Raw genomic sequence first — 12,230 nt, 5'->3', positions numbered from 1 at the left:
AGCTACTGTTGCTCAAATTGCTGAAGAAGTTAATGCTGGTTCTGATAGAAAGGGGTCAGAATATGTGTGTGCGTCTCTTACCTGGGGAACACATGGCACCAGGATGCACTATGGGAAGAAGGCGAGCCGGCAGAGACAGTGTCCTGCTTTGGGTAATGTTCTGCTGGGAAACCTTGGGTCCTGCCATCCAGGTGGGTGTTCCTTTGACACATACCACCTACCTAAGCATTGTTACAGACCATCTACACCCTTTCATGGAAACGCTATTCCCTGATGGCTGTGGCCTCTTTCAGCAGGATAATGTGCCATGACACAAAGCAGAAATGGTTCAGGAATGGTTTAATGACCACAACAACCAGTTTGAGGTGTTGACCTCAACTCCAGATTCCCCAGATCTCAATCCAATCCAGCATCTGTGGTATGTGCTGGACAAACAAGTCTGATCCATGGAGGCCCCACCTCACAGCTAACAGGACTTCAAGGATCTGCTGCTAAGATCTTGGTGCCAGATCCCACAGCACACCTTCAGGGATCTAGTGGAGTCCATGCCTCAATGGGTCAGGGCTGTTTTGGCAGCAAAAGGGGGACCAACACAAAATTCGGCAGGTGGTCCTAATGTTATGGCTCATCTGTGTATACGTTATTACTATGGCAACCAGTTGTAGGAACACCTACTAGAGACTTCACTGCAGCCATAAAATCACTGTAGGTGAACATAAAGTCCAGTGCTCACAGGAGAGGCCCTGTGTCCTCCACAGCATTTATAATACAGTCACTGAAGACAAATGAACAGATTTATTTTTGCATATTTTCTGGATTGTATACAAACACAATAATAATTATTATTCTAATAATAAGTTCAAAGTTTAATAAAATAAATAAAAGCAACAATTAAAAAAAAAGCTAAATATGGCATGATTCATGGTCACATGCTTTTCTGCTCTTTTGCTTTCGTTTTTACTGTAAAAGTCTTGGTTCATGATCAATGAAAAGGCTTCTTGGCTTAACCAAATGAGCGTGAGCAAATTTGCATGGTATTACATTCAAGTGCTTTACATACTTAGGGAAATATGTTTAGAACAACAAAGCTCAAACATTTAAATACTCCTACTCTGCATGTAAGAGTGGACACTGTAAACCGCCAAGGACCTGCTTTGTTTGTTTGTTTGTTTTTTAAGTATAAAAAAGGTAGATATTTGTGTTTCTTTTTTCTGATCAGTCACAGGATATCTACATAAAGAATGTCATTGAGGATGATCTTCCTTATCTGGAATTTGGTGGTGAAGTGATCTACAGCCAGGAGAAAAATGATTGCTCTTTTTTAGCAGAGGATTTAAGGTAATATTTAATAACTGTAATAGAGAATATTGCAAAGAATGTCACTCCTAAAAGCTTAGATTATGTCCCAGTATTAACCCTGAATTGTATCACACAATGGCACTGTATACGATATAGGTATACATACATATTTAATGGAAAAATAGAGACTATACAAGGTACATTTTTAATCCTGTTGTGTTGGTTGCATGTTTTTCATCTCCACGCAGATCCTCTCTCGTACCCGGCTCGGCGGTGGGCTTTGATTTAGAATGGCCTCCGTCTTTCACCAAGGGGAAGACTAAGAAGGTCGCTCTGGTTCAGCTTTGCGCCTCCGAGGAGAAATGCTACCTTTTTCACATCTCGTCAATGTCAGGTAGATTGCTTTGCTTGCAGTCATAAATGAATCATGGATTCTTCTCCAAGCCTCCCACTCACCTCTCCATGCCGTTGCAGGATTCCCTCCTGGCCTAAAAATATTTCTGGAGGATGAGCGCATCAGAAAGGTTGGGGTGGGTGTCGAAGGAGATAAGTGGAAGCTACTGTCTGATTATGAAATTCAAGTGAAGAATTTTGTAGAGCTTTCTGAATTGGCAAACGAGAAAGTAAGTCACTTTTTTTTCCATACTCAAATAGTCAAAGCTAAATACTTTTTCTTAAAAATGGCAAGAAAACCTAGTCAGAGCCCATATTGTTGATGTACCAGAGAATGCTAAGATACCATGTGTCATTTTTCCTGACTGTTTCTCTAAAATCAGCTGAAATGTGTTGAGAAATGGAGCTTGGATGGGCTGGTCAAGCACTTGTTCAAAAAGCGTCTCTTTAAAGACAAGGACGTCCGCTGTAGCCACTGGGATGACTTTGGCCTCACAGAGGAGCAGAAACGATATGCTGCAACAGATGCCTATGTGAGTGGGACACTTATTTACTACGTATATTCTCGAGAGGTGTTCATAAGTATGCGGCCACCTGTGTGCATCTCACCCATGTGTGCTTGTTCAACATCCGATTCCAGATTTAATCCACGTTTAGAGTTATAATAACTTCCACTCTTCTAGATTTTGGAGTGTGGCTGTGAGGATTTGTCTGTTTCTGTTTTTGTCTTATTAAATTGAAGTGAGACAAAAAGTGATGATGGTGATGGAACTTGAAATTGCTTGGACGTAACAGGAATTAAATTGGCTTGTGGACATTTCTAACTGTAACATACTGTTTGTTATTAAATTAAACATTGATTGTAATCATTGGCAGATTGCTGTGATACAAGCAGAATAAAGCAGTCTAGACTGTGCTGTTAATGCAAAAAGAATTTATTTCAAACAAACAGCCAAAAACATTTTAGTGACTTCTTTACATTTCCTTACAGGCTGGATTCCTAGCACACCAGAAACTAGAAAGTATGGTGGTGAACCCAGGTGAATAATACTGCATACACTTGCTTCTATTTATTTATTTATTTATTTATTTATTTTTTTTTAAATAAAGAAACTAAGGGAAAGTTGTAAACTATATATGGAAAGTTTTTGTGCATACCTGACCATCACACCCATGTGATTCTTCCTAAAACCCTTGCCACAAAATGAGAAGCATGCAATTGTATTGAATGTCTTTGTGTGCTGTAGCATTACAGTTTCCTCTTACTGGAAATAAACATGTTCCAGCATGACGGTGCTCCTGTACACAGAGTGATGACCATGAAGACATGGTTGGTTGTAGAAGAACTCGAGAGACCTGACCTCAACCCCACTGAACACCTCTAGGATGAACTGGGACACAGACTGAACAGACTCAGGCCTCCTAACTTAACATTACCTGATCTCTTTAAAGCTCTTGTGGCTGAATGAGCATAAAATCCCTACAGCCACTCTCCAAAATCTGGAGGAAAGCCTTCCCAGAAGAGTGGAGCTCATTATAAAAGCACAGGGGGAGGCTAACATGTAGAAAGGGATGTTCATCAAGCACTTATAGATGTAATGGTCAGGTGTCCACAAAAACTTTGGCCATATGAACTATTTCTGATTCTGCCATTTTTTTTTTCTTTTCAATCTGCTAATCATCTCTCCAAATATGTTCATGTTGCAATGATACAGGTTCAGTGAAAGCTCAAGATTGTTTGAAACAGAAGCTTTGTCAGATTAGCAAAGAACTTGAAGACATTACTAGCTGTTTTCCTGAAGGCCTCAGCTGTACAAGCAGGTTAAATATTTTTTTGTTATGTTTTGTGTGTTATGTTACAGTTGTTGTAGTAATAGATCTGTAACCACAGTATTTGAATTATTGGTTATGCTATTCTTACTTCCTCTTTTTCTGCATCCTGGAGTTCGGGGCGTTTCTGTAGACACAGTTTAAAGCTGACGCAGTATGATGCACATTTCTGACTACACCTAGAAGAGATGTATTCGATAGACTTTTATGGATTTACATGCACTGGGAGAGTCTATAAATACAAATATTAATGGGCGTTCCCTCACATTTTAATAATTAAGCAAACTGGTTGAAGAATATTTATTAATAATGGACACATTTTGATCCTGCAGAACTGAAAAGCTAGTGGACGACCTATCTCAGCATGTTTCATCTCTTAAAGATCACCTGATAAGCAGCCGAAACACAGCAGAAGAACGTTTCTCTAAAGCCAGCATGAATCACAGCACTAACTCCCAGAGTGCTGTGATCAACACCATTGAGCCTGAAGCCAATCGTGATTATGTAAAGCATTCAGTGTCATTGGAAGAGGATAAAAATGGCCCTGGCCAGACAGTACAGAGGGAATACCTCATGTCCTTGGATATCTCAGAGTATGAGCTTCAGATGCTGGAGATGCAGGCCAGACAGGAAGAGAACGAGGAGCAATCCATTTTAGCTTTCGAGGTATGTTTTTTCTGCATCTTAAACCGAGTCGTTTGCTTTGTGTGATTTTAACAGCTCGGCTTTCTTCTACCCTTTAACGAAGGAGAGATCGGCTCAGGAAGACTCTGCTGAGTTGTCGCATGAACTTGAAAGCGATGAGGAGTTTGACAATGAAATGATTCAGGTAGAGCCATGTTTTTGCTTTCACATATACATTCACTATATATAATCACTATGTAGGAACACCATCACATTCATGCAGTTATCTGGTCAGCCAGAGGCGGACTGCAGAGGCGCAGTGCTAAAAAACTCACGCAGATGCAGGTCAAGTGCTTCACTTCACGTTCACATCAAACGTCAAAATGGCAGAAAAAGTTCTCTGATCTGTTACTTTGATCGGGGCATGGTTGTTGGTGCCAGATGTACTGGTTTCAGTATTTTATAAACTGCTGATCTCCTGGGATTTCTGCACACAACAGCCTCTAGAGTTTACGCAGAAAAGAAAACACTGAATGAGGAAAAAGATCTGGTTTGAGTTGACAGGAAGTGTATAGTAACTTACTAAAATGAACACTATTTGCATCCATGGTGAGTAGAAAAGCATCTCAACACATCAAACATTGAGATGGATTTGCTACAACAGCAGAAGACCGCATCGGGTTCCACTCCTGTCAGCCAAGAACAGGAATCTGAGGCTATCACTGTCCAGTTTCTATGTGTTTGTGTCCGTGATAACCTCATCTAACAGGACTGGAACCCAGTGTGCTGTTGTCACCCATTCGTTTTATGGTTAGATGTTTCGTGTATGCCGAGATGCTTTTCTGCTCACCACAGTTGTAAAGAGTGATTATTTGAGTTACTGGATCATTCCTAGCAGTCTGAACCAATCTGGTCATTTTCCTTTGACCCCAAGGTGGTTTAATCAAACAAGGCGTTTCCATTTTCCACCCAGAGAAACGTTGCTCACACAATATTTTTGGTTTTTCGCACCATTCTGTGTAAACTCTAGAGGCTGCTGTATATCTTAATATATTATTGGAACTTTATCTATAAATACACAGCCCACGTTTCTGCTGATGTGTAGCTCGTCGTACTTGTCTTCCAGACAGGCAAATTTCAAGCGGTGGAAATCAGAAATGAAATTCCTTTTTGATCAGTAGCCATTTAATCCTAACATCTGCCATCTCAAATAAGCTTCTGTGTGTTCTGCTTACAGCTTGAATCTGTTCATGTTTTTTTTTAATAGTGTGCTGAAAAAATGGAGAAACTGAATGACAGTATTGAAAAGCAGCCTAATGAAGCTGAGGTAATTGCTGATGATGAAGATGAGGTTGTTGAAGAGGACGAAGAGGAAGGATTTGGCAAGTGATCTAGTTTGGGCTTTTTTATTTCCAGAGAATAACTTTTTTTATTATTATTATTATTATTATTATTATTATTATTATTATTATTATTATTTTAAGACAGCTAGGAAATAATCAGTGACCTAGTGGCGATGATGCATTCGCCACCATGAACTTGAATCATTTCCTATAACAGGTTCAGAAGTGCTTTATTCCTCTTATCCTGCTGCTATTTGCCTATGATGATGATAATCCTTATTTACATGTACATTATTACAGAATGACACATCATACTTTTGTATCTGTGTATAGTTACCTGTAGTGGAAGGTCCATAAAACAGCTTTGTATTAATTCTTGTTCCCCATAATTTGTCTCCCAATTGAAAAGCCATTCAGACAGACAATGCAGCTTATTTTACTGAAGTCATCTATCTTGAAGACTGAAATGCTGACGCTAGTGACTGCGTCCAAAATGCTTTGAAAAATACATATATTTTTCACATATATTGGAATATACAAATATACACACATATTGGAACAAGCTCATTAGTAGAAACGTATGATTTGGCTTGCAAGTTGTCACTATAGTCTAATCTGCTGTTATAGGATCTTAATCATCACTTCCTACCAATCAGAATTGAGACTTTGATAGTGGTATGGTATGAAAATGCAAATATACACTATATTGCCAAAAGTTTTGGGACACCCCTCCAGATCATTGCATTCAGGGGTTGGGCTCGGCCCCTTAGTTCCAGTGAAAGGAACTCTTAATGCTTCACCTTACCAAGACATTTTGGACAATTTCATGCTCCCAACTTTGTGGGATGTTTGGGGATGACCCCTTCCTGTTCCAACATGACTGCACACCAGTGACCAAAGCAAGAGTGGAGACTGTGAGCCAGACCTTCTCATCCAACATCAGTGCCTGACCTCACAAATGTGCTTCTAGAAGAATGGTCAAAAATTCCCATAAACACACTCCTAAACCTTGTGGAAAGCCTTCCCAGAAGAGTTGAAGCTGTTATAGCTGCGAAGGGCAGGACAACTCCATATTACATTCATGTGCATGTAAAGACAGACATCCCAGTTTTGGCCTGGCTCAGTCTCCACTCTAATTCATCCCAAAGGTGTTCTATGGGGTTGAGGTCAGGACTCTGTGCAGGACAGTCAAGTTCCTCCACACCAAACTCACTCATCCATGTCTTTATGGACCTTGCTTTGGTCACTGGTGTGCAGTCATGTTGGAACAGGAAGGGGTCATCCCCAAACTGTTCCCACAAAGAGCATGAAATTGTCCAAAATGTCTTGGGATGAAGGTGAAGCATTAAGAGTTCCTTTCACTGGAAGTAAGGGGCCGAGTCCAACCCCTGAAAAACAACACCTGAACTCAATGATCTGGAGGGGTGTCCCAAAACATTTTCTGTTAAAACATTTCATAAAATATTAGGGAGGGTTAAATGCTAAAATGTATGTAATAGTACTAAGGATTTAGCAAATAAGCAGAATAACATTTAAGTAGTGAAAATGGAATTCATAAACGAACCATTTGCTTGAATGTTCATGTTCTGTTTCATGAAGTGTGCAGTAACACAGAATATAATGCAACCTTCATAACATAGACAATGCAAGGCAACAGAGCTGACTTCCTAACTAATGCTCTTTCAATGCAGGTTTTGTTTACGGGTTTGTCATTATTTTTTTAGATGCAAATCTTCCTCAACCAACTCCTGAACAGATCAAATGCCTGAAAATGTATTTTGGACATCACAGTTTTAAACCGTATGTCTACATTTTTCTTCCAGTTTTAATCATATAATGTAATAAATATTCAGATATGTCACTTGTCCAGGTTGACAGAGGTATCTATCTATCTATCTATCTATCTATCTATCTATCTATCTATCTATCTATCTATCGATCGTATTTGTTTGATGTTAATGTGTGTTAAAGGCTGTGCATGTTCTTTACCACTGTAATTTTCAATGAAGCTAAGTCTAATTTAGCACATGACACTCGTCTGCAGGGTACAATGGAAAGTGATTCAGTCCGTGCTTGAGCAGAGGAGGGATAACCTTGTTGTCATGGCAACTGGTATGGGTTTTTCCTTTTTCTGGGAAGGGTGATGAATTTTTGAGAGAGAGAGAGATATTTAAAGCACTTGCTGTGCGCTAGTGGACGTATAATTAGCCGATTCATAGCAGTGGCCTTGCTATATTATTATTAGTATTATTCTTTTGCTAGCTTATACAGTAGATATCATGTTTTTTATATAAGATGTGTTGTGTGTGTGTGTGCAAGCCTCTTGGCATGGTCATTTTAAATTATGTAATGCCTGAAGATAAAACTCTCAGGTGGGAACCTGTAGAAACAATATTTCAGTATAATGAATCAGAGTAGTATTTTATTTCAGGCTTCTGTTTGCTTTTGTTTTTCTGGTCCAGAAATGAGTCCCTATTCCTAACATTTTACAACAGATTTACTTATCCGTTAACATGTTGGTGAGATGAAAGGGAAAGAGAGAAATCCTGTGATCCCCCCCCCCTGCAATTGCAGTTTGCCTAATAGTTTGCAGAAGGCTCTAAAACCTACAGACTGTCCCTTTAAATGCTACATGCTAGTCGATTTTAACTCCATGATGAAAGTTGAAGCTGATTCTATTTGAATGATGTTGAGCTCTTTTGTAGGTTATGGAAAGAGTTTGTGCTTCCAGTTCCCGCCTGTGTACTGTGTGAACATCAGCGTGGTCATCTCCCCTCTGATTGCACTAATGGAGGACCAGGTGCTGCAGCTCAAGTGGGTAACCCTGAGGGAGCTCATTTTCCCGGTTGTACGAGCAGCTTGATTTGGCCAGCCCATTTAATTTGCATGTTATTTTATACATCCTGAGATGCTTCTTGCTTGACGTAACAGCAGATTACTCTGATATAAATCTCTATAATTAGCATGTGATAGGCATGAGACAGAATACCGTTATCTCACATACTGCGGTGCAAAATACAGACAAGATGAATTTGCTGCTTATTTCGTGTTTCCATTTAATAATTTATGAGCTCTGCCTCTTCTTATACTAGACGGCTGCACTGGAGGTTAAGCGACAACTTCAGCAGCAGGGCATGAAGATTTCAGTGGGAATCTATGCCACTTGAAGCATGCTTACTCAATAGTCCAGAAATGTTTTCCCATCAAACACCACTGTAACAGATCAACAAGCACCAGAATCATTAAGCACATCCCAAGTATATCTGTATAAACATAAACATGTCATCCATACTACAGACATGTACATAACATTTAAAAACTTGTTTCTATATGAAATAAGAAATGCTTAAGCAATTCCATTATGTCTTGTTCTTAGAGTTCAAGCTCTGTAATGTAAAGTGACGCATTCTTTATATCCTTGTGCGTTCCAGGATGTCCAACATCCCCGCCTGTTTCCTTGGATCGGCCCAGACCCAGAATGTATTACCTGATTTACAAAAGTAGGTTGCTGTGATCTGATCTAAATCCAAAAGCATTGTGCTTTTACTTTTCTCACACAAGGATTTTTTTGGTTTTGTGTTTGACCTCTAGGGGGCATTTCAGAGTCGTATACATGACACCAGAATTCTGCTCAGGAAATATATCTCTTCTTGAACAGCTGAATAAATCAATTGGTAAGCAAACACGAAAAGGTGAAAGAGGCCGTGGTGTTTAAGAAACCTGCTTCACACTACTGAACTTTCCTCCAGTGAAGTGCGATGAGGCAGGATTGGCTGCTTACTTCATTTGCAATTGTTTTTTTTTGTATGTCTTGGTGGCTGTGACCAGGAATATGTCATCTTAACCTGACTAGCATGTGTTTTTAAAAAAACAAATATTAGTATCATTTCAGAAACCTTATTAGATTTTGATTTAACTAATAAACTAATGGAAATCTGCTGTTTGTTTTTAGGTGTTTGTCTGATTGCAGTGGATGAAGCCCATTGTATTTCTCAGTGGGGGCACGATTTCCGAAGTGCTTATCGAGACCTCGGCAAATTGAAAAGAAGACTTCCAGATGTGAGTTACGTTCACGTAGTAATTCCACAAAACATCCCACTTTTTTATTTTAGTAATACATTTATTCCACTTTTGTATAGGTTCCCATTGTGGCACTTACAGCCACGGCAAGCCCCTCTATTCGAGACGACATAGTGAATAGCCTCCACTTGGTTACCCCTCAAGTCACCTGCACCTCTTTTGACCGGCCTAACCTCTATCTGGATGTGAACCGCAAATCTGGTGACATCATCCAGGACCTCAAGTCGTTCCTGGTGAAAAAGAAAGGGTGTGTCATTGCCTTGTTTCTAAACCATGATGATTTCTTAGAAAGGACTGCTGATTTTATTTTTCTCTTTGTGGAAATCTCATTTTAGGGGTGATTATGAGTTTGAGGGCTCAGCCATTGTATACTGCCCATCTAAGAAGGAAGCAGAGAGAGTGACTTCTGCTCTGTTTAAGCTGGGCATCCGCTGTGGAGTGTACCACGCAGGCCTCGGACTCAAGCAAAGGAGAGAGACGCAGTATCAGTTCATGAGAGATGAGATACAGGTTTGTTTCTGATCTCCTTTTGAGCTCAGCGTGTAATCCCTACTTTCACACTGGAAAGCAACAAAGTGACAGGAAACCATTCAGTTTCTACCTACTTGAGCAACACGAAGTAGCAACAATGGCAAGCGACACAGCAACATTTGAATTTAGACTTTCTAAGATCTAGTAAAATTAGGTAAGACCGGGTAAAGCAGTACATCAAAATGATTCCCTCTGGTGAGTGTACGTAGTTCATACAGATACGGAAGTAATGATATGATGGTTGATCCTGTGTTTCTGTTTTAAGGTATGTATTTTGTCCACACGATTTTAGTGAAATGTGGACATTCCACTAAAATAGTTGTTATATCCTGTGTGAGAGTATAACACACAAATCATACAATACAGTGCGACGGAGCTGAAAACTAAACAATATGGTTTTTCTACTGAATGTATATTGGTTATTTATGATCCTTCTGAAATGAGAAGAACTTCACATTATACTGATAGCTTGGTCATTTGAAACATCCCTTAGAAAACCCTGTAAGACTGATAATTACCTCAGGTCATTCATTTTTAAAACCATTCTGTGTTGTTTCTAGTGTGTGGTGGCTACTGTTGCTTTTGGAATGGGAATTAACAAGCCTGATATTAGAAAGGTCATTCACTACGGAGCACCAAAAGAGATGGAGTCTTACTACCAGGAGATCGGACGAGCAGGTAGAGACGGACTGCCCAGTGCCTGCCACGTCCTCTGGACACCTAGCGATATGATACTCAACAGGTGACTCTTCTCTAATGCTCAACATTCTCTAGAGTCCTTTTCATGCAAGGCTTAGCAACATAAATAGCATTTAAAAAATCAGTGTTTTAGCTAAAGTTAGCATTTGGTCTTACGTAGTTTTCTATTTGCCCAGGTTTCTACTCAACAAGACAAAAAGTGATCGATTCAGGGGCTACAAAATGGAAATGATGGCCAAGATGGAAAAATATTTGAATTCCACTAAATGCAGAAGGAAGTAGGTTCACTGCGTGCCTGACAATTTTCTTACCTGTTTACATATGTAAATGTGCTGGCTTGACAACCTTGTCTTTGTATTGTTTCTATAATAGAATTCACTGTGTCCAGAAGCCCTTTTAGCCATATTTTACTTTTCTAGAATAGTATAGTCCTATATTTCTATACCTAGAAACAATACTATCAGTATCAGTAGTCAGATTTTTATAACACAGGTCACTTTTGACACTAATATGTTAGAATAAATGCTGATCATTAGGTTATTGATTTTCCACAAGCAGAAACCTGGTCTGTGATTTAACATAGATTGTGTTTTCAAGACAATGTTCTATTATTCATATCAAAATATTCAATTTTGCAGGTTGATCTTGTCTCATTTTGAGGATAAGCAACTCAGAAAAGTCACTTCGGGTATTATGGGGACCGGCAAGTGTTGTGACAACTGCAAATCTGGGTACGAGTCAGCAGCGTGTGAATTACAATAAAACAAACGGACAATGATAATCCTTTATCTGACAAGTGACAAATAATTCATTTATCCTCGCCGTGACCAGCACGGATTTTGTAATCTCAAGATCAGTTTTCTCTCTTGATAATCATCTGATTGTCCGTAATCTCTAAAACTCTCTTCCCTTTTTTTTCCTCTCTCGATAATCGCCCGCTCACTTATCATGTCATTTTCCCATTCTGATTTTTCCTGCTCTATAATCATCCACTCTATAATCATCCAGTCACTTACTGTATGTCAATTGTTACGCGTGTTCTTTCTGGGCATCATCTGAAATTTTACTGACAGCTCGGTGAATGTTGAATTCCTAATAAGGCTGAAAAGTCTGGTGTTTGCCAACCAGGTAGTCTGGCCATAATAATAAAAAGGACTTAAAATATCTGATAACAACTAGGCATTTATTCACCTTTGGAGTAGGTAATTTTGTGTAGCTTACTGTGTATTTCAGGGAAATAGTGACGAGGATAAATGTGTAAATTTTTGAAAACATGATCTGTATTGTTCATAGCAAACTATGTGCAAGGTTGTAGGACAGAAATGCTAACTGTCATATATATATATATCTCACCACAATTAAATAATCACAGGATTCAAGATATGTGTTTACAGTTGGTGAGATTGCATATGCAAAATTGACATCTGGGTA

At 39.3% G+C, this 12,230-nt stretch overlaps 1 protein-coding gene across 2 annotated transcripts in view; it reads left to right on the top strand.

The window, feature by feature from the left end:
• Positions 1-12,230, top strand: part of wrn (WRN RecQ like helicase) — a 28,143-nt gene that overhangs the window by 3,140 nt on the left and 12,773 nt on the right. The window contains exons 2-21 of one of the 2 annotated variants that reach the window (XM_058412451.1): positions 1,220-1,338; positions 1,548-1,693; positions 1,774-1,922; positions 2,076-2,225; positions 2,684-2,732; positions 3,408-3,513; positions 3,855-4,188; positions 4,271-4,351; positions 5,414-5,528; positions 7,214-7,289; positions 7,534-7,601; positions 8,195-8,303; positions 8,921-8,989; positions 9,081-9,163; positions 9,442-9,548; positions 9,629-9,816; positions 9,905-10,079; positions 10,661-10,842; positions 10,976-11,077; positions 11,438-11,530. In XM_058412451.1, the coding sequence (XP_058268434.1) occupies positions 1,220-1,338; positions 1,548-1,693; positions 1,774-1,922; positions 2,076-2,225; positions 2,684-2,732; positions 3,408-3,513; positions 3,855-4,188; positions 4,271-4,351; positions 5,414-5,528; positions 7,214-7,289; positions 7,534-7,601; positions 8,195-8,303; positions 8,921-8,989; positions 9,081-9,163; positions 9,442-9,548; positions 9,629-9,816; positions 9,905-10,079; positions 10,661-10,842; positions 10,976-11,077; positions 11,438-11,530 (2,501 nt within the window). Of the gene's footprint in view, positions 1-1,219; positions 1,339-1,547; positions 1,694-1,773; positions 1,923-2,075; positions 2,226-2,683; positions 2,733-3,407; positions 3,514-3,854; positions 4,189-4,242; positions 4,352-5,413; positions 5,529-7,213; positions 7,290-7,533; positions 7,602-8,194; positions 8,304-8,920; positions 8,990-9,080; positions 9,164-9,441; positions 9,549-9,628; positions 9,817-9,904; positions 10,080-10,660; positions 10,843-10,975; positions 11,078-11,437; positions 11,531-12,230 lie in introns of both variants that reach the window. The other variant, XM_058412452.1, reaches the window with a different exon arrangement.

This window comes from Hemibagrus wyckioides, linkage group LG16 (assembly GCF_019097595.1).
Source record: "Hemibagrus wyckioides isolate EC202008001 linkage group LG16, SWU_Hwy_1.0, whole genome shotgun sequence".
Taxonomy (NCBI): Eukaryota; Metazoa; Chordata; class Actinopteri; order Siluriformes; family Bagridae; genus Hemibagrus; species Hemibagrus wyckioides.
This window is presented reverse-complemented; position numbering and strand designations above follow the sequence as displayed.